The sequence below is a fragment of the Corapipo altera genome, unplaced genomic scaffold (assembly GCF_003945725.1).
Source record: "Corapipo altera isolate COAL_440 unplaced genomic scaffold, ASM394572v1 0, whole genome shotgun sequence".
Taxonomy (NCBI): domain Eukaryota; kingdom Metazoa; phylum Chordata; class Aves; order Passeriformes; family Pipridae; genus Corapipo; species Corapipo altera.
Window position 1 is genome coordinate 87,213,429 of NW_020884872.1, and position 22,618 is coordinate 87,236,046.

At 40.1% G+C, this 22,618-nt stretch overlaps 1 protein-coding gene across 10 annotated transcripts in view; it reads left to right on the plus strand.

Annotated features, from left to right (window-relative positions):
* The window catches only part of TENM4 (teneurin transmembrane protein 4), a 599,346-nt gene that overhangs the window by 459,591 nt on the left and 117,137 nt on the right, over positions 1–22,618 (plus strand). For 6 of the 10 annotated variants that reach the window (XM_027664342.1, XM_027664505.1, XM_027664426.1 and 3 more), the window contains 2 exons: positions 11,840–12,025; positions 18,603–18,629. In XM_027664342.1, coding sequence (XP_027520143.1) covers positions 11,840–12,025; positions 18,603–18,629 — 213 coding nt within the window. The remainder of the gene's footprint in view (positions 1–11,839; positions 12,026–18,602; positions 18,630–22,618) is intronic. The other 4 variants (XM_027664591.1, XM_027664680.1, XM_027664847.1 and 1 more) reach the window with 1 other exon arrangement.

Genomic DNA, 22,618 nt, shown 5'->3' on the forward strand with positions numbered 1-22,618 from the left:
TGAAGATCCATCAAACTTCTGTCAGTTCTAGGATGTATTTAGGGTCTTGCTTCTAACCACTTCTCTGTTTGCAGCAGTCCATGCAGTCTTGATCAGTTACAATGACTAAGGGAAGATTGAAGGACCTGAAGACTTGCATTCTAGCTGTCATTTCAAACTTGGCCAAAACCAGTGGAAGCAATGATATCATCAGTCTGGCTCTGACCATTAGATCACAAAGCATTTGGTCTGATTAGCTCATGTCTCAGGCTGAGAATAGTGTGTGTCCAGTGGTGTAACAAGGAGTCCCTGATTCTCACTGACCTTGGTCATTCTGTGATGAGCTTGTCTCTCATATCAGCAGTAATCAGTGCAAATTTATGGACCCACACAAAGGACAATGGGTAGACTATTCCATGCCCTATTTGTTTTCAGCAATAATTAGGGCTGATTCCCAGCATACTAGTTTTAGTTCAACATTCTTCCCTATCTCCAAATGTGACCTCAGCAGTCACACTATGAGCTCAAAAGTTCTTTTTGTTTGTATTAATTATGCTTGTGGTGTGGACTTTTCTGGCTGAAAACACTAGTGTTGTACTGGACTCAGGAGGGTTCATGTTAACATGGCTAATTTGAAGAATTTCACAGCACCACAAGAAAATGTTAAGTTCCATGTTTAAAACAGGCTACTGTGAAAACAGCATGTTTTGAGGATGACTGAACAATTAGCACATTTACTTGTATCACTGAGAACCTATCACTTGTATCGTTGAGTCTCAGATAACCAAATTTTGGCTTTTTCTCTGACTTTGCCTTTGAAAGGAGAAGCCTTAGAGTCCTTACACTTTCTAGACTTACGTCATGCCAACATGGGGGCTGGTCATAACTTAGTCCCTTTTCTACAATGGAATGTCTGTTACTGCTTTTTAAAAAAGTACTAAGTCACTTCTTTGACACAGTAAGTGTAATCCCGCTGTCACTGAGCACAAAACTACTGTCCTGCAAGCATGATGTGAAATGGCTCTTCAGGTTCTTTTGGAGATAAAACCAGTTGATTGAGCCAGCTGAGAACCTGAAATGTTATAATCACTGCATGGAATAGATCATACTCATAAAACCATAGGAATCAGCGTGTATTTCTGCAGGCTTAGAATTGGTCTATGGCAGTAATGCATCTTTTGAACTGAAGATAAATGTCATTCAGTACATTTAGCCAATCCCTCTGTAACCAACTCACAAAAGACTGTGTAGACATCCTCTTAATTTGTGAGTCTAGACCTCTGCTTCTGACAATTCCCACTTTTAAACAGAATACTGCTGCAGTGTCAGCAGGGTGGATATTTGTGTGCAGTCTCTGCCTGTGATCTATCTTGATAATACTGGATCAAGACAATCCTCTCATACCTCACTCATTTGGCTCAGCAAAGATTGTCATAGGTTCCATGACATGGCTTCTCCGCTGCCATTCAGTCAATTCCATGCTGTTGTTGGTGGATAGCTCCTGTGACTGTTTCCTTACACTCCAACCCATCTGGAGCTCATCATGATCAGAGTTTCTTCAAAGGTTTATTGGATGTTTTCAGCTTCATCAAATCACATTTGAGACACTGAAATAGGTTGCCCAGAGAAGCTGTGGATGCCCCATCCCTGAAAGTGTTGGAGGCCAGATTGGATGAGGTTTTGAGCAGCTTGGTCTAGTGGAAGGTGTCCCTGCCCACGGCAGGGGGAGTGGAATGTCTGATGTTAAATAATAAGGAAAATAATCTGGGGGTAGGTAAAACAGAATAACATCAAAACTAAGCAGGAAAAAACCAATGTAAGACCAGTGATTGTCATATAGTGTATCAGTGTCTACTGAAGGCTGGAAATCTGTGATTAAATAAGCTGTCTGAAGTGGATGCACTGGAATTAGTATAGTCTTTCTGCCCCCTTCTAAGTTGCAAGATGTTCATACTCTAAAAACTATCATCACAATTTGCACTAATGAGCACCTTTCTAATGATCTTGAGAGATGAAAGTTCGAAAGTGCTTTGGAGAGAGCTCTGCTGCTTTCCTGTAAAAGTGATCCTTTCAGACCAGTGTTGAGGCATATGGACAGCACAGCAGACACAAACCTTTTGGAACAGCTGCTGCTGCATCCCATTTATGCGGATAGACAGACATCTAACTTCTGGATATGTCAGCCCTGCATGTTTCATACATGTTCTGTCTCCTTTTAAAGAAGATGAGTAATTAAAATTTCTAAGTTCTTTGGTGAAATCCTATCTGAAATAAAAACAAACAACGTTGGGAGTGTATGAGCTCTGAATAAGGAAATCCCAAGCAAATCTAGCTTGTGATCACTTCAGCACACACATTTGTAAATACTCTGTTGAATTGATTTTAGAAAGAAACCAAACTGTACAGAACTGGAAAAGAAATTAGTTCTTTTTAATAACAGTAAGCATGAGTAAAAGGCTTTTCTGCTGTCAAAGTATGTCTTCCTTATGGACACAGGGAGGAAATTAAAATTAGTCCAGAGAAGAAGCCTTGTTAGGATTAGGAATTCTAACATAGGAATTGTTTCTTCTCTGGGAAGCTTTACCTCACATCCCAGAAAGCATAGAGATTCAATTAAGCATCAAAGAGAAAAATATAATCCTGCACTTTGGGATATTTATTTTATTCAACAAATCTCAGCTCCAAGACTGAAGCATGACAATACCTGGCATTTCATGTCCTGCTATTTAACAGCAAGAGACAGTTTAAAATAAAGTTCATAATAATAAATAAATGGAAGATTGACACAAGTACAAATGTAAATCACATCCATAGAGAAGATGCTTTAAATACAATGTAATGGTCAATCCCTAGTATTTAAGGAAAGGATGAAAATAGAGTATGAATACTGCAGAAACTAGAAGCTGATAAAAGGCGCCAGACCAGTTTAATGGAATTTCATCCCACAGTTACAGCTTTTCAAACAGGAACTGGAAGACTTTTATCCAAAAATGAAGCAAGCTGAAATTGCATTTAGAAGTGAGATTTTTTTTTTTTTAAAGATATCCCAACTGTACATTTTGCACCAGGACAGATCGGGTAAGAGCTGTGTTCCGTTAGCACAGGGCTAGCTAGTGACTGCTCCTGTTCTTACTGTTACTGTTTCTAGCAAGAATTTCCAAGAGTCCCATTGGGCTCAGTACTGTAAGCTTACAGAGTTTGAGGCCAGACATACAATAGTATATTACTATACCAAACTCATTCATTACTCATTTCAGAGATGGAAGGTGGGTTCTAGGGCAGTTATAGACATATCTCCTGGATCTGCTCAGCACCTGGTGAGGAGCTACTTTGTGGACACTTCCTCTCCATGTTTGGCAGCTCAGAGCAGCCCAGGTTCCTGATCTGAATCTCCAGAGAGAGATGATACCTAGAACAGGATTTGCAGAAGCCTTTCAGTTAAACACAAAGCTGTTTATGCAAGCAAAGAACTAAATACCAGGAGAAGAATGGGGGGAAAAGCTAAAGTGGGGTTATCTTTTGATTAGTTGAGGGCCAGAGATGGGTGCTTTCTTTTATTAGGGATCTTCACCACCCCTTCTCCAAAGTTTTCCATTCTGCGCATGTATTGAAGACCTGTACTCAGTCCTCCTTCTGCAGACCTGGCAAGAATCAGCATTCGGGCTAACTCAGGTGTCCTGGTTAGGATCACTCTTTAACACAGGATATGCATTCCCCAGTGCAGGCACTCCAGGATGCTCCTCAGGGTTTTGTGTTCAGGAGGTGAAAATTCAGGTGTCGAAAGTCACATTTCAAAACCATTGCTGAAGGTCAGTGTGCTTCCTGATTCGGAATGATACAAAGCTGATAGATTAATTTTCAGTCTCTAGAGAGCATCCTTTAATCTTGATCTCCTCGTCCATGGAGGAGATCTGTTACCTTTCAGATATATTCAGTTTGCTGAGCTGTGTAAAATACATTGAGACCCTTGAGTGGAGTGGAGAGTCATCTCAGTACCAGAAGTTTAATTACACTCATAAAAGCACAGGTTTTACATTTATTGACATAAATAATAGTTACTATTTCTACATTAGTAATATTTACATAAGTGATGTATGTTTTAAAAAGAGATAAATTATTTGTATAAAGGCATTAAATTATGCAGATTTTGCTTTTAGGACATGATCTGTGAAAGTAAAAACACAAACCCCTCAATTAATGACATGGACACAACTTGCACAACCTGGCTGCTAATGAACTGGGATGGTTTTTGGAGGATTTCATGCTACAGATTTGTTACTGGCAAGGACAGAAAATCCAGACGTCTCCTTTCAGATTTTCCCTTGCTCCCTAGTTTGATCCCTTCCTTATTACATTGGTAAAAAGAATGGTTTTAAAAGCTAATGTTCTTTATGTCTTCTTCAGTAATAGCAAAAGAGTTCATGTCACTACAGAGTTATCAAATCACAGGAATGAGAGTTTCATAACACTGCAAAATTTGTTTCATCATGAAGAATGTATTTAGCACTTCACTGTTATCTAAATCATGCTGATCATGCACCTTCTGGGTTTTTTTAATCCATACCTTTATATTTGTTGTATTTCCCAGATATTCCCTATAACTTCCCTTCTAAAACAGGTTGTGAAAACAAGGCTTAGCTGCTTACCAAACTCAGCCTTTTAGTTCTGTGCCATGCCTCTCTTCTGTGCATCTTTTCTGGAAGAATCTGTCTGAGGCTGGAAATGGCCTAAAATGAGCCAACTCAAAATGGGAAAATCCCAGTTAAGACAGATTTTTAATTATTAAATTTTCTATTAATATACTGAAGGTCAGTGGAACCAACCTATTTTTCAGGAAGCTCTGAGCAATTTCACCTGATCTTATATTTTAGCACTAAATCCATATTTATTAAAGGATTTAACAGGCAGGTCAGAAGCAGCTAAGTCTCTGATTCTGCATCACATGAATGCTAAAGAAAAATTTTCATCTGCATTGCTCTTCTCTAAGCTGGAAAGCTTTAGACTGTTGTCAAGCCAGTTTGAGGTTTTGTGGGGGAATAGGGGTAAACATGTAAAAATGGATTTACTATAAGTGAAACACAAATTAACATCATTAACCCTCTCCCAAACCCATTCTTTAATGTAATGTGAAAATAATATGAAATTCTGGATGATACCATTTCCTGTGTTGAAAGCTCATGTGTCTGTTCCATCAATTAAAAAGGGCCATGAGCAAAGCACTACACTGGTGGTTAGTATTTGATAGGTTTCTTTCCCACTTTTCTTCTGAAATATCAAAGGCAACATAGCAGACTTTTTATTCTTAATGGGACAGATTTGGGTCAGTTTTTAGCAGGATATGCAAAAAAAAAAAAGTATCAGGTACAAGTTTTTTGTTTGTATGAGTAATTGCTTTAGTATTCTTACTTCTGAAGTGCTGTTAATGGACTGTGACCTCATTACACCTGGCAAAGTGCAAACGCAGAACAAAAAGGATAATCTTTGCCTCAGATAGTTGAGATTCTTAAGCTTTAAATGAACAACAACAGAGACATGCTGATGGAGATAGAATAAAATTACAGTACAATTTTTGTCAACACACCGTAGAGAAGTTAAGGCACATCAGCAGCCACTGTCAAGATTTTGGGTAGAATTCAAGGATTTGTAAGATAGCCTTGAGTAATTCTGAGGGAGCCTTTATGGACCAGAGGGAAATCTCTCCCCCAGTCATGAAGAGATAATGAGAAAAAAAAGAAAAATCATTTGTCTAAAAAATAGCCAGCAGGCAGTTGAATCTGGGCTCATAGAATCATGGAATCATAGAATCACAGAATGGTTTGAGTTGGAAGGGACCTTGAAGTCACCTAGGTCCAAATCCCCCTGCCATGGGCAGGGCCGCATTCCACTACACCAGGTTGCTCAAAGCCCCAGTCATGGGCTGGTTCCTGGTGGGGATGAGCAGTGATGGAATAGATCAGGTCCTGAAACTGAAAATAAATAATTTCTGATTTATTTTGATTATTTGCATGAAAAATAATCAGAATCCTGTTGGGAATGGCATTAGCCTTTTCACCTTAGACCCCTGGACAAACCACCCAAAACTCAATAGAGCCTTCAGCACAGTCTGCTCCAGAAGTTCTCCATGAAAGAGATTTCAAATGAATCATCCTCTGGAGCTACCTGTCTTTCCTCCTTGACCCGCAGAAGGCAACTAGGCTCAATTCAGTTCTTTGGGTAGGACTGCCATAACATGAGGCAAGATTCAGAGAATGCAGGACAGTAACATGGCAAACTCCTAGATGGTAGTGTTGACATGAACTTGATTCCTTAGCTAAAACTCTGCATCCGTGAATCAATTAACATCCATCAGTGCCCTCTGGTAAGCACAAGTGTCAGGAAGCAAAATACATTAAGCCTCATATTTGCTCTCAGAATTGGGCACCAGATTTACTCAGAGGATCCCCTTCCTTCATGGGACTACAGACAGCTTTGAGAGCTACATTGCAAGATGAAGAGAAACACAGTGCTCCTCTAGGAAAGGATAAGGAGTGGCTAAGCTGTTCATACAAACAGTGAAAGAGATTAAAGATGAAAGGAAATATTTAGTCACCTTTTAGGAACAGCTGGTGTGAAAATATTTAACAGGCAGGTCTTTTATGCACAAACAGTGTTCTAACTAAGCTTAAATAGGCAGGAGCAATATGGTGCAGCTGGCCAGTCTGTAAATGCTGTATTAGGAGAATTAAAAGCTTTCCTTCCCATTTGCTCATGCAACTCAGATGATAGCTAATCATGTCCTCTAATTTTAAAAACAGAATTTGGAAATGTATCAAAAAATGCAGCTTGTAATAAGAACAGAGGTGACAAATTCTGTCCCTGGGACTGAATGACAAAGAAACGATTCACCTGCCCTTTTCTGTAAAACAGCCTTAACTGTCTTATTCTGCCTAAAAAGACATGTATTTAAGTGGAAGCTTAATCTGAAATCCATTTTGATCATTTCTTTGAGCGTCACCACAAAAGTAAAAGCTACTCTGACTATTTAATCACCCATTAGAAACCTGTGAGCATTTAAGAGGGCTGTGTTATAAAGGGCCAGGGCGTACAGCAGGATGAGTGTTGTAAGGCTATTTAAATTGTATGGTACCCATCTATCTTTAAACTGGCAGCTAAATGGAAGATTTAGATTTGAGAGTTCCTGGCTCCTGGTTCCCTGTCAGAAATAATTAAACTACATTTTAGGGAGGCTGTCGTAAGTAGTTTGCTTCACAAGTGTTTTTCACAGCTGAGAGTCTTTATTGCAGCTCTTGGGGCCTGGAAATCCAAACCACCTTATCTATCCATTATACATGAATTATACATACATAACCTGGAGTCTGCACTCTCTTGTGTGCATAGGTGGTGGTTTGGGTGGGATCTCAGCTGAGTGGGAGATGAAACCCAAAATGCTCCCAGCATTCCTGTTCTGGGTTAGCCTAAGATCTATTTGTTTTGCATCATGCAGTGCATATCCCTGGCCCGTATGTGCAAGACTGTTCCTTGGCAGCATGTTGTCTGAAAAATATTTCAGTCAAGATGTAAATGTCCCAAAGGGGTTTCTATCCCTTTTGATAGGAATGACTACACAGAGACTTCGCTTTTCAGGAACTAATTTTTTTCTCTCCTCATCATTTTTGAATGTACTCCGTTATTCTAGTTTCACACGTTCAAATTACTCCAAGAAGGCTTCTGACTGTCACTCCAGATAGTTTCCTTTTATCTCTGTTTTTTTTTCTTTCATCACCAATCTGTGGATATCTGACCTACTATGAGCTACCTTTCCATCTTACCCACAGGACACAGGACTGCCTATCAGGACATCAAGGAGGTCTTGTAACTGTCTCAGAGTTCACATGTACCTGTGGATCCATCACTTTACTTCCTTATGCCTTGTTTACTTTATCTACAAGGTGCTGCCCCTGAGTCAGGGAAACCCTTGGTATTCATACAGGCTGATGAAGGGAAGGATGAAGGGATGGAGAGTAACCCTGAGGAGAAGGGCTTGGGGGTGCAGCTGGGTAAATAGCTGGACATGAGCTGACAATATGTGCTCACAGCCCAGAAAGACAAACATGTCCTGGGCTGCATCAGAAGCAGTGTGGCCAGCAGGTCGAGGGAGGGGATTCTCCCCCTCTGCTCTTGTGAGACCTAAGCTGTAGTGCTGCATCCAGGTCTGGGATACCCAACATAAGAAGGATGTGGACCTGATGGAGCGAGTCCAGAGGAGGCCACAAAGATAATCAGAGGGCTGAGGTAGCTCTGCTATGGAGACAGGCTGAGAGAGTTGGGGTTGTTCAGCATGGAGAATGGAAGGCTCTGGGGAGACCTTGTTGTGGCCTTTAAGGCGGCTTATAAGAAAGACGGGGACAGACTTTTCATAGAACCTAGTGATAAGACAAGAGGTAATTGTTGAAACTAAAAGAAGGTAGATTTACATTAGATATGAGAGAGAATGTTTTTACAAAGAGGGTGGTGAAACACTGTCACAGGTTACCCAGAGAGGCGATGAATGCTCCATCCCTGGAAACATTCAAGGTCAGGTTGACTGGGGGTCTGAGCTACCTGGTCTAGTGGAAAGTGTTGCTGATTATGGAAATAGATGATCTTTAAAGGTCCCTTCCAACTCAGACTGTTCTATGATCCTATAAAGTAACATTTTAACATCCATCTCAGCCAGACTTATTAACATTCTCAAACCAAAGATAAACTATTAATTAAATAATAACAGAGTCCTTAAGATGTTCACATGGACTTTGGAGTCACAAGATGCCAAGTCCTCCAAGATGCCCATTTGCCTGACCATCACTGGAGATACTTGTCTTTTGGAATTTCAGAGCTTCACAGTCAACAGCAGAGCAGGTTATTCACAGTGCACATTGCTGGGCTCGAGGGTATCAGTGGTATCCCCATTTCAGAGATGGGACCCTGCAGGTCAAAGCTAGGGAACAGGATATAATGAAGATGTGAAGTGGCCGAGCTGACATCCCCTGGATTGCTTGGTAAACTGGAAGCAAGAAAAATTACATGTTCTTTGATACTCTGAGATCAAAGTTCAACACTTATGAATAAAAAATATAAACCAATAACCAAAGAAGGGATTACAGCCCAAGACTAGAGTAGCCCTATGGTGAAAGAGTGCTGAGAAGCACTAGAGACTACAGCAATATTTTTTGGAGTTTGGGTTTAAATACCAGTACTCTTAGACTTTCTTAAGGTATTTCTTCACAGCTTGCTAAAATTTTAGCAGCATAAATGCAACTTTCGATTTTTTTCTCTGCTGTTTCTTTTATCCTCCCCCAGACTTTGTTCATCAAGTCAGCCAAGGGGAGACATTTTTTTTTTTTTTTTAATGCAGCTTTATTGCTATATTAACCAACTTGCAGGTCCTGTGTGTTCATGTACCATTCTAACCGACTCACGCTCAGTTGCAGTGCTGTCTGGCAGTTGAGGGAAAGATTAGAAAATACACACGTCTGGGCTCCAGCCCTTTAGCAAGTCAATAATTGCCCATTCCTTGTCTTTATAACGGGTACTGTAGTATGATATTACCTCCCTCAAATCTAGGAGCTGTGAAAATCTATGTCTTGATGCCAGATGCAGAGTAAAATGTTCTGACAGAAACTCAAGAGTCTTTCCTCAGTCATGCCTTTAGTGTTTGATAGTGTAATTTCTACTTCCTTCAAATAAAACTTACATTAGATTCTTTTGCATCTCAGCAGCAAGTGGTATGTGCACATACTGTGTTTAAGTACCTAAGATACCCAAATGCTTTTTCCAGGTTGACTCTAAGTGATACAGACAAGTTCCTGAGTGCCTTAAGGCCCTTTGAACTCCAAAGTTCTTTCACTACAGACTTAAATATATAGGACTAAATGTTTGAGAGTGTTTGGAGAAATCCAAGACACTGCAGCAAAAGGAGTTCGACTGAAAACTGTTCAGCCACCCTGAGCTGTATAGGAAGTAGGAGCTAGATATTATTTTCATGTCACATTTGGAAAATCAGGTGTTTTCTAGACATTCAAAGTATTACTATCATTGCTATCATAGTTACAGCTGTCCAAAGAACTCTCTGATCCTTGGAGACTGGAGGCCATTTCAGTGTAAGGGGCTGAAGACCTTGCAGCTCTCTGCTAGGGTGCAAAACTTTCCTCCTGGAGTTTACTGGGATGTTCCAGTCCTGTATCAGGAGCATATCAAAAGTCCCTGAACAGCCCAATTGTCCTGTAAATGGTTGTATTAATTAGCAAAAGACTAAAGGCAACTTAAGTAGGACTGAATTTCAGTCAGGTGTGATGTTAATGCATGCTGAGTAGCTTTGAATATTTTATGTGCAGCCAGTGACACAGAGTAAATGTCTTGTATAATACCAGTCACCTCTCCACCACAAGCCTGGAGGTCCGAATCTTCAGTTAATATGCTCAGAGACACAAAGAGAGGAACTGGAAATGGGCTGGTGTGTGAGATACTCATTCTGGGGGTGCACAGCTCAGGGAACAGAGAGAAAATGTGCTCTGCAGAGTACCACGGTACCCTTTTGTGCTTCCAGCCCAGTCTTGCTGAACATTTCTTCTGTTCACATCTTCTCTCTGTGGCCCCAAGAGGAACTGTGTCCGTACCCTGCGAATTCTACAAAATGGCTCAGTCAAGCAGAAGGCTTGAGGCCAAAACATTTGGAAATTTAGAAGTACTGGGCAGAAGCCAGAGAGAAGGAGGAAGACTTGATAGGCTGAAATACTGTGAATTGCCTCTCTTACAGCTGAGGAGAGGAGAGTGTAGTCAGGGTTTATTAGAGATTGAAAGTAGCAGTCAGTTGATGAGTCTGGAGAAGAAATAAATTCATTTCATTTCATCTGCAGTACAACTCTGCATCAGTATTTGGGTTTTCTTTTTTCCCTTGAAATCAGTCCTATAGAGTAATGGTGGCAATGGACACTTTAACACCTATTGATGCCTATTCTCCACCAAGTCTCTTTTTCTCCAGGCAGATACACTGTAGATGAAATCATAAAGTCTCCCAAATTCATACCAAGGCTATGCCAGGTTTTAGACAAAAGTCTAGTGCTAGGCAAAAACATTGTGCATGTCGTTATGGCCACTAGGGCTCACAGAGGGTGGGAAGGCCAGAACCCCTGAAAAAGCAAGGTCCTTTTTGGAGGTGAGTACCAAAATATCCAGCTATAACTCTGTGCTTTCATTAGCTCTGATAAACATGGTAACAAGCACCATCCTATCAATTCCAGTGCATCTGGCTGACCAAAAAGGCATGGTGGTACCTCTGAATGCCTGGGAGGGGATTTTTAATGGGGTGGTAAGAGAATAGGGACATAGCAGATATGCAGACTCAGTAGAAATAGAAATATTTCTATATTAATTCTGAAGAGAGAAGGATTTTAATGAATCCCATCCCAGAACTGTGGGTTAACAAGCCATAAACAGACTTTGCCAGCACTTAACTTTAGGATCAGTATTTTATCAGTACATTGTTTCAACACTTATCCAAATTTTAATTAAATGTGACTTTTGTTCTGCTTATTGGAAGAGCCTTCCCCTTTGGATTTGGGGATCACAAAAGCTCAAGGAGTGCAAGAGAATTAGAAAGCAAATAGGAGGATCAATCACAGCAGACCCCTGCAATCCATGTCCATCTCGTTTTTGTAATATACTTATTAGATTCTTATTGTCAGGAAGGATTAGTGTTATGAGCTCCAGGAATTCCTTTCATTGCCCCGTAAGGCGAGGTAGTGAAGTGTGTCTGCTTTTCTTAACAATAACAGTCTGGATTTTCCCCCTCTCCCTTCTCTCCACCCATATCCCCTCCTCTCTCTTCTTTCCTCTCCCACAGAGATTTGTGCAGCGGACTGCGGAGGACATGGCATTTGTGTCGGAGGCACCTGCCGCTGTGAGGAGGGATGGATGGGCACAGCCTGTGATCAGCGAGCGTGTCACCCACGCTGCAATGAGCACGGGACATGCCGGGATGGCAAGTGTGAATGCAGCCCGGGCTGGAACGGAGAGCACTGCACTATTGGTAGGGAGAAAGAAAAACCGACTCCTTTTAAAAGAATAATTGATGATCAGGGAGGAGAGAAGACGCATGCTTAACTGAATATGTGTGACTTAGTGTAGCATGAGCACCTTTTGTTCTTGAATTTCAAGTTCTGACATCATACATTTTCATGTGGGAACAAGGCAAAATGTCCTTTCATCTGTTGACGGCATAGCTATATATATTTTTTATTATCAGACATGATGTACACCTATGTGGTGTTTGACAAGCCTTTAAATGTCAGCTAGCAGCTTTTAAAAACACCCCACTTTATCTCTCTTGAGAGGTCTTTCTGTGGCTTCCAAGACTCCTCTCTACTATGGTCGCAGCATTTTTAGAAACAGGCATCTGATTTTAAGTTTTCTTTCTTTTTATTTGCTCCATTATTTGCACTGTCACTTTGCTTGCCAGTATAAAAGAGGAAACTGCAGTCCCATGATTTCTGGCTGGTATTTAACTCTGTCTTGCTTATCCCTTGTCTGCTATGCTACCTTTCTAACCATTTCACTCGCCTCTCGCTTTGGTTCTGTATTTCTCATGTACCTGGCATTATTCATTATTATTATTAATAAGATGCCACCAATATGCCTAAATCATGCAAAGAAGTTCAGTTCTCACATTAAGCAATTTGCAGCATCATTAATGAACTGCCTCAGCTTCACCTTTCTCCTTCATCTCACTTAAATACTTAATGCATTTTCCCTTCTTCCTTTTTTCTGACTGTCATGCATTCAACCACTTCAGTCCCCATTCTGTAGTCATGCTATAAAATCAGTAACATTAAACTCCCCGGATACCTTTCATTACACGTTAATAGAAAACTAAATTAATGAATCCAGTTCTGTTCTCAGTAATACCTGTGTGGACCTGAAAAAATTCAGTTGAATTTAGAAGAATTGTTCCAGAGTGAGAATTCTCCTCCAGTCATTTTATTTTAATCAGTTTCTTTTAAAGACAAGAAAATTTACCTCTATGTTGCTTTCATCATGCCAAAATAGCTGAAAATCACACTACATCAAGACTAACCACTAGCAATACCTGGGCAAATGTCATTGTAGTTATTGTGTGGATTATCAGCTTAGTTATATGTAGACATCACTTACTTTGCTTGAACACCAGGTGCGTTTGCACATGCAAAGACAGACAGGAAATGAAACCTGATCACAATATTTTAATTTCAGCATTAGGGTAATTGTACAAACCATATCCGTGGCTCAATTCTACTTATCATTTATTTATGCTAATGTCACTCTATCACATTATGGTCTCCACATGTACCCCCCAATCAAAAATATCTAGCTTTTAAAACTTCCTCTGTCTCATTAGTCATCATATTAGTCATTCTTTTCTATGTCCCTAGTAGCTTTCATTTCTTTTTGTGAGAAAGGGATTAAAAAACCCCCTTTCTTAAATGACTTTAAAATTAAAAGAGAAGTCCTGTATTAATTGAAATCCTGGGTTTCTATAATGTTATTTTATAGCCTTTTATTCAAGCAAGTTGATTTGGAAAGCAACACATGATTCATGAAAGGATTTTAAAAGAAAAAAATAAGTTCAGCGAAAGGCCCCAAATCCAGGGGACAATTTTATATGAAAGTTATTTATGCAGAAAAAACAGTCTGATTCATACCCTCAGTGCCATTTTATCAGTTCTGCTGCAAAACCAAAATGCCATTAGTTTGGTATATGATATTTCTCTACACAGCTGATATGCTCAGACTGTTTTTCAACAACAAGCTTTTATCTTTCATGGTAATTAAATTTATTTGTAGTGTTCCTCACTCTAAGTATAAAGAATCCATGTTATCATGGGAAAGGTCAGCACTGCAATGCAGTCAGCATTGAGATTTTACTGGTGCACACTATCATTTCGTGTGCTACTACCTTCCTATTGCAGCACTGCCTTGGTTTAGGAATCATTCTTTGATACTTAGAGTGCTGGAACAATTCTGTTTCTTTTCAGTTTCCCCCCTCCTCATCTTCTTGCATGGTGATTTAGCAACAAATTTGTACATAGTCTCCTACCTCTGAAGCTGTAAACACTATTTCCTCCATAATATTTCGTTGATGAATGTGTAGAAGGAGATTTGGCAAAGTCATAAATATCCAAGAAAATTGAATAGCTTTAGCAGGAGTAATAAGCTAGTTATATTGGCACAGATGAAAGGACATTGACTTGGAATTACATTAAGTATGTGGAAAGCATTCCCCTTGTCCTTGTGTATTTTCCCTGCATGGCAACTTGTTCTGTTGATAATAATTCCGTATATGTCTATGTCATGGCCCGGTTTGCTTTAGCACTGACAAGCATAAAACCCCATTGCTGAAGTGATGCTTTACCAATATTGCCATGTGCACAGGTAACGTGGTAGAAATGGATGATACAAATAAGGGACACTTCTTCCGTTTCCTGTCAAGCATGTGTGAGAGTAAGAAATCCTTCTGTTTTGTAGGTCATAGGAGGCTCTTTTTTATGGTGTACAAGGAACTCTGATCCCAGTGGATTAATTTTATTTGCTCCTACAAAGAGTCATGTCACCAAATGTACTAGCTTGACTGCTCACATTCAGAGATTTCATTAGAGGAACCCCAGTTAACTCCCAAGTAGGAAATTGATGCAGAAGCTTGCATTCATCATCCCAATTCAGCGAACTTAGTGCAGGAGAGTAGAGCACAAAGTTGATTATCTAACTGCAGGAATCCTGAAACCCAGTAGAAGGGTTTGGTTGATTTCTTAAAGGAACAAAACACACCATGACAACAGCCTCAATGCCAGACTCCTGTGACGGGCTTTCCAGCATATTCCAAATTCATCCACAGTTAGAAACATTGCAGGTTTCTTCTATTCTGGCCCAAACCACATCCAAGGAGCATGATGAGTTTTAGGAGCATTGAGTTTAAAGGTAAAATAAACTCTTACTGTGGGCTCTGAAAGGCCAGATTATAGCTCAGCTCTGTGGTAGGCTGCTCTAAGGGTTTGGTTCACAGAAAGCAGCACAGAAAATTTCGTGGGTTTAATAAAGAATCATAGAATCACAGAATGGTTGGGCCTGGAAGGGACCTTAAAGATCATCTAGTTTCAACACTGCTGCCACCGACAGGGAACATTCCACTAGGCAAGGTTGCTCAGATGGGGCATCCACAGTTTCTGTGGGCAACCTTTGCCAATGTGTCACTACACTTATATTAAAAAATTTCTTCCTAATACCCCATCTGAACCTACCCTCCTTCAGCTTAAGGCCATTCCTCCTTGTCCTATGACTACATGTTCTTGTGCAGAGTCCCTCTCCAGCCTTCTTGTAAACCCCCTTTAGAACTTTAGAAATTTCCCAGGGCAGTAACAGTCTGGCCCCAAATTTGATAGAGTTGAGGATATGGCCTGTCTAATGCCTCAGATGCTGTGCATCCTACCTTGGAGATGTAAGGGGAGAATTCACTCTGCCTACATGGGCATTGCACTGAGGTGGTCTCCAGTATGTGAATCTCTTTGTATGACATTTTACTCCCAACAACCCTTAATTTTATGATTCATATAGGATTATTTAGAAAAATTATGGCAGAGAGGGTTTCCCTGTGTGGTGGAGTTGGGATGTTCACCATTCTTGAACAACCTGGACACAAGAACAAAGCTATCCCTTGGAAGTTCAGTTGCTTCAGCTGAATACCTCAGGGTCTCTCTCCAAACAGTCAACAGCCTACCAGCAGTATTTCAAAGCACCTCAGTGCCTAATTCCCATTGATCTCCACAAAAGCTATATGCTTAACTCCTTTAGAAAATCTGGTCCTGTCACGCACGGGTGATGTATGCAATAACAGTGCCCAGACAGACAGGCAGACAGCCTGTCCCACACAGGCTTCTGCTTATGGCACCGTCAGCCTAGGTTTTGTTTTACTTAGTGAAACTCTTATTTTTGAGAAATCTGCCCCTTTAAAGTTCACCTTTCATCATCCTTCTTGCATAAATAATCACACATGTTCTGAATAGCTGGGGTCCTAATCAGTGCCTCTCCCTTTCGGCTGGAGCAGCTGGAATCCAGACAAGGCACAGGTGGATCCTGATCTCTTCTCAGCTTTCTAACACATCAGTTGTGCCATTTGAATAAAGCAACTCAGTCTATGCATGGCCCAAGATAAAAATAAGCTCACCAGTGTCTGGGGAAGGTTCTCACTACCTTGTAGATGTGGTGCTTAGGTACTTTAGTGGTGGACCTGGCATTTTCAGGTTAATGGTTGCACTCAATGATCTTAGAGGTCTTTTCCAACTTTAATTATTCTGTGATTCTACTGTCAGCCCAACAGAGCAGATAGTCAGCACTCAGGCATATGCACTGCAGAAGTTGAGCTGTGTTTGATGCTCTGGCACCCACCCTGCCTTTACTCTGCTTTGCATGGGTACCTTTGGGCAAGAGAATACCATGATTATAGCAGTCAGTGGAAAATATGTGCTTTCTGCTTTGTTCTGACATGATCTTGCATCAAACTGAAGGTAATCTGTCCTGAAGTAGTTTGGCAGCATATTTGACAGTAAATATTAAGCCCAGATGAGCTTTAAAGACAGTCTTTTCCCCTGCCCCTTCTTGTGCCATTCAGCAATGGATGTCTGCTTTCTCCTCTCCTTCACATTTGTGTGATTTCAGTTGAATTCCAGTGATTTCACTGAGGCTCTGTCCACTTCACACCATGGGAAAGATAAAGGGAAAAAGAATATTTGGAAAATGAAGAAGAGTGTGCTGGGGAGAAAGTCCTTCTCAAGGACCTACCTGCAGCATCACTCACTTCTCTCTTCCTTTCCTCCCTCTCTGTGAACCAAGGGAAATGCTCATGTTATCCTTCCCAATGCATTCAGACAAAGGAAACCAAGTTAACTCAGGCTAACTTAGTGAAAAGAGAGGACTTTCACGCTGAAAAATGCTTACATAGGTCCTCCTGTAGCAGATCTGAAGTGGCTTCAAGGAGGAATATGGTGACATGTAGCTGAGTGTGGTGCTGCCTTTAGGTGCAGGGGATATCTTACAAAACTAGCTTTTTTTCTGAACTCCTACATAAATCCCTAGCATGTCCCCCATGCCCACAGGATTTCCAAAAAAGTGTTGGTGGGGAACAAGATGATATTTTAATACCAGAAGTATAACATGGGAATGAGCCTATATGGGTTTAAAAAAGAAAGATTCCTACTACCATGGAATACTCCCATAGAAAGCCCCATTATTTTACAAATTATAAGAAAACATTAACACATAACTGACACATGGTTGGTACTGGCAGCTGCCTCCACTGCCATCAGCTGCACAATTCTCAGGTTGAGCTACTGTGGGCATAAAAATCCAAGAGACACATTCCTAGGCTTTAGCCATCACCCAAGCAGATGGTGAGCTGTACTTTCTGCATCACTCCCATGACACCAGGGGGATTAATTCACCTCTTTGCCAAGCCTCATAACTACCTCATAATAGGTTAGCTCTGATCCTCCCATCCCTCCCTGCTTATGGACAATAGTTCTCCAATGGATCCATTAGATTCACAGGATAGAAATTCCTGGAAGGGCTGTGACCTCCCAGGTGGGCAGCCTGCCTGAACGAACCTGAAACAAAAACCTCTACAAAAGGTACCAGGACACAACTGAGAGAGAGATTGCAGGGAGCAGGCAAGAGAACAAGGGAAATTAAGTTTAAGTAGGTATTGAAAGAGAGAAATGCAAGACTCAGAGCCTCTTTTTTTCTTAATATAAAGACCAGCTGGTGTTAGGACAGAGAGTGCCGCCTGCTGGCCTGCACCAGGACTCTCTAAGGTAGGGCTTCTGCTTATGTCTTTGCCACCAACTTTCTGTTTCATGCCAGAAAATCAATTAGAAGGTGGTTTTCCAAATTAATGTTCCATGGGAATTGGGCACATGACTTCTCCCATGACATCTATAACTTTCTTTTTTACTTTTTTTTTTAGCCCTTCTTGGAATGAGTATATTAATACTTGCCTATCTGATAGAGCTGCCATGAGGTTAATTTAATATTTGTAAAGTAATTTGATCTGGGGCTAGAGGATGCTGTATGAATGCAATGTACTACCATTACAAAGATCCAGGGAAAAGCCTCTCCCAGTCTGATAATGTCACAGAACTGTGCCTCTTTGTGTGGAAAAATATAAGACAATCAGGTGAGGTGGAGCACATTCAAATGACTCTGCCTTTCCTGATAAAAACCAAAGCAGTCAGTAAAATGGAGGTAGACTTGCAAATGAGCAGAGCATTCCGATATATATACATATACACCTATATATATATTTATATAAAAACACATCTATGTATATATATATAACTTTCCTGTTTCTCTTCCTGATTTTAATGAGCAAAGATGACTGGATGCCTAAACACAGCCTTTTCAAGCCTTTTGACTGAGGAGCACTGTGCTCCACCGTTCTTCCTTTTTTTTTTTCTCCTCATAATCAAGGTTTTTCTTTTCATATCACAGCGAACTCTGCCTTTCTAGCACCTGCACAGTCTCATAGTAAGCTGCAATGCACTTATTCAATCCTACCTTAAATGTCCTGTCTTTTATCTCCCAAGCTCACTATCTGGATAAGGTAGTGAAAGGTATGCTCTTCCTTCCTATTTTTCCTATTGTCTTTGTGTTTCTTTTAAAAAAAATGCACTGTGAACATGCTGTGTTGAGGTTGCATCTCTTCCTCATTATCACCAAAGTGCTCCCTAATGTCTGGAAGGATGAATTTTCCAGTCATTTAGGTAGGAGATACCTCTGTAAGTGCTGTGACCCTGTGTTAACATCGTATCAGTGTTCCTACCCATTCCCTTGTCCCTGCCCTCCCCTCCAAATCATCTCTCGTCTTCACCCTTCCTACTCAGGTAAGGCAAGTCAGTAGGAAACAAAAGTGTCTGTGAATACAGCAGGAGCCCGTATACTGATGTGTTTTAATTAAATGTCTATGGTCCATTTTGTAACACAGGTGAGTGCACTTTCTGTGTGGAGTCTTCACGTTTTTGATCCATGACTTCCAAGTCTTACGTGGGAACTTTAACTAATGATATATTGTTGTTTTGGTTTTTTTCCTGAAAAAAAATGTTATGCCCCCAGAACCTCTGTTTGCATAAATCTGAAATTAATAATGTTACAATAATGTACAGTACAACAAAATCCAACCTTAGGCTCCTATTTGTAAGTGTAAAGCAAGTCTAGGAACCAGGTCTTTCTTCAAAAAAGAAGTAAAGGAACTGAACTGTTAAAAAACAGAGATCATTTGCTATCTTAAAAAAAATGCAGTTCTTTATTAATCAGAACAATGAGCTAAATTAATTTAGGAATTTTTAATAGAAATAGGCATTTCCAAAATGCACTTAGCTTTTGAAAAATATTGAAATGGCATGCATATGGTTAAATACAACAATCTGACAGTAAATATGCTTGAGTTGGACACAAATATCTTTCTACATGACTGATTTGACACTAACAGCAACATAGTGCTGACACCACGCAGCATCATATGTTTGCTGGTTAAACAAACTAAAAAAATTAGGTTGAACAAATCAATTTTTTCTGTAGTATTACCCTCCTTTTCAGGTTTTGAGCAATCAGATATAGCAGCTGTGAAAGCCTGATGATGAAGAACAGATGTGCCTAAATACTGGCCCAGTGAACAGTTGAAATGAAGTCTCTACCTTATAGGGCTTGAATGGTGTGACAAGAAACATGGTTGCCCTACTGACTTCACTTCTCGGGATGCATTTACAATTTAATGTTTCTCTATTTTTTTTCCATTATGGCTTAAAAGCAGGTTCAGGTACAATTACAAAAAGGGAAAATCTTTGAATAGACAAATATTTATGATGAGGAAATATCCACAGTTTTAAGGCTTCCATCTCCAGTGTAATGCAGCGGCTGGTAGCTGTCCTTGGACCCCTGTTTATAGATCAGTAGATTGTTCAGTGGTAGTTAGTTTTCTCTAATTGCTTTAGCACTAGTAAAATATGCTCAACTTTATTCATATTAGGAGGAAAAAGTACATCTTCTGTCTTAGATCGAGCAAAGAGGGTCACTTGTGCCCTTATGAAGTAATAGGTGGCGTTCTCAGAGGAAGATGAGGATCACCACTAGGGAGTGCAATTAGAACCTCCTGTTAATAGTTCACATCTCAGTGTTTGCATTTCAGAACCCCAGGACTCCTCCTTTTCATCTCAAAAAGTATTGGAGAAGGTTGCATCAAAAGGTAGCAGATAAGCATTGAGGGGATAAAAATATGAGAAGTCAACCTGCGGAGCCTGGACAAGAACCCATTCAGTGACTCAGTTTTTTAACTAAGTCTTCTGTAGCTGTCATATTCCCTCTGGGAATATCCCCCTTTTTGACTCACCTTTATGCCCAAGAATAAAGATGAATTATATTTAGTGAGTATTTCGGTAGGTAACAGGTTAAACAACATACTAAGAATAAAAGATTTTCTCTTGCCATGCATGGCTTCTTTTGGAAAGATTAGCAATAGCTGAAACATTAAAAGTACATGTTTTTTTACTTGGCTAACTGCATGGTGTGCATTTTTCAAAACTAAATTACTCATGCCCTTTTGGCTTTCTTAATTATTAACATCTTTCTGGTTGAAATCCCTTCCCAGTAATCCTCTGTTGTCAAGGGTGAGCCTGATTTACTGCTGAATCTTTCTTAGAGCTTTACAATAAACCAGAAAGTCAGAAAAGATGCAGAATTGTTTCTAAATTGGAGGGCAAATTTCAATAGCAAACATCAGCATAATTAAACCAAGAAGCTCTAACAAGACTCGGAGTGGAGTCTTCTAAACTAAGGCCTAATTAACACTGCTAATGCTTAAAATGAAAAGAGGTGCCTATTATTTTAATAACAATTCAAAGAGATGCTGATTTTAGAGAGAGCTTCTTCATCCAGAATATCATTGGATCTGATGGTACATCAACAAAATTAATTTCTGTTGCTGAATATCAATTCTTACTCTTCAAAAATTAATATTAACCACCTTAACACTGTAGTGAGGCATCTAAACAGCTAGTCTGAAATGTAAAGTTGTTGAACAACATTTGAATTCAGAGATGGCTGCAAGATAACTTCTTTGGGCTGCTCCTGAAGCCTGAGAGCAAGTGAGAACCCAAGGTCTGACCACAGTCAGTTCCTTCATTTGTACAGTTAAAAACTGTAGGAGCTCTGGCAAGTAACTTTGTAACCTTCCTATTACAGAATGGATCTGATCAAGGATTTCTGGATTCCCACCATCACAAAATATCATTGTGATAGTTTCAGAGATGCATGGGTCTGGGGACACTTTGCCAAATTTCTCATCATTTGCAGGGATCAACTGATGCTTTGTTCCTCACCCTCAGTCCTACAGAAGCTTCTGCAGAGGTCTCTTACTTGTTATTGTTCTCTCAAGCTCCAGGTGCTTGCATCCTCACATGTTGCATTCAACCATGTCCTACTTGTCTCAGAGCTCAACTGCTGTCTGTGGGACTTGCCAGCGCATCCATCAGTGCTTTCCTACTGATAATAAATAGTCTTATCTTCTAAGTCCAATTTCAAGTGGCAGTGAGGTTTGTCTTGAAGAAAAATCCTACTGAACATTGTTTATAATTGGACTAATTAGAGAAGGCTTTAACTATAGAGATCATTAAGAGCAGATTATTTTACCAACAATCTTAAAAATGGCAGGATAACTTCTGCTGATAGTCTCCTTTGACTCTGATACCCTTTTCTTGTCTAGTTCAAAATTAGCCCACTTTTTATATTGCTTCCCTGGTCTGTTCTGTCTCTTGCATGGCAGACCTGACATCAGTGTGAATGCCCTCCAGAATCATCACCTTTCAGTATCAATTTCATGTGCTTAAGTTGGAAACTCATATAAAGGGTTTCTTCCCCCTTTTCCCAAAAAAACCTATTCATATGTTTACTTCTCTTAGTCACTCAATTACAGCTAACGCCACAGACAGGAATAATGGATCATTAATGACTTCTAGCTATGAGAAATCAGAGCTGCAAGATTATGGTTGTGTAAATCTGTGAGGATTAAGCCATCCTACTGTGTTGATATTCAGAAGCACTTTGGAAACAAGATGATCTTTTTGCTTTATTCCCCAGCAGGGGCGAAAGGAGAGGATGTTTATTTGTATCGTCTTTTCATCAAGCACTTTAAAGTGCACTGTTTGTGGAATGAAGAATATTGTACCTTCTTGTCCCTGTAGTGTAAGTGATGGTCAAGTCTTTATGCAGTGAACCAGTCTAGAAATGGTATTCCTTATAGGTCCATTCTCCTGGATATATTGGTTTACACATCTGTGTTGTCTTCTAACTTTCTGAAGGTCCAAGTCCTTTGTCAGCTGCTGTTCCTTTTTTTTCCTATTAATGGTTTACTTTCTCATTACTTCTTAAAACTGTCTACTCTCCTACTAAACCATGCCACTGGAGAGGTTCAATTTAGTCCTCACAGCACTGATAGTTTAAGGAACCTTGTAATGTAATGGTTAACATCTGAAAACTTTTATGTTCCTGTACCTGTAATGAACCATTTGTGTCATTAGGAAACAGTTCTTTCTGGCTCCTTGAAAGAGCT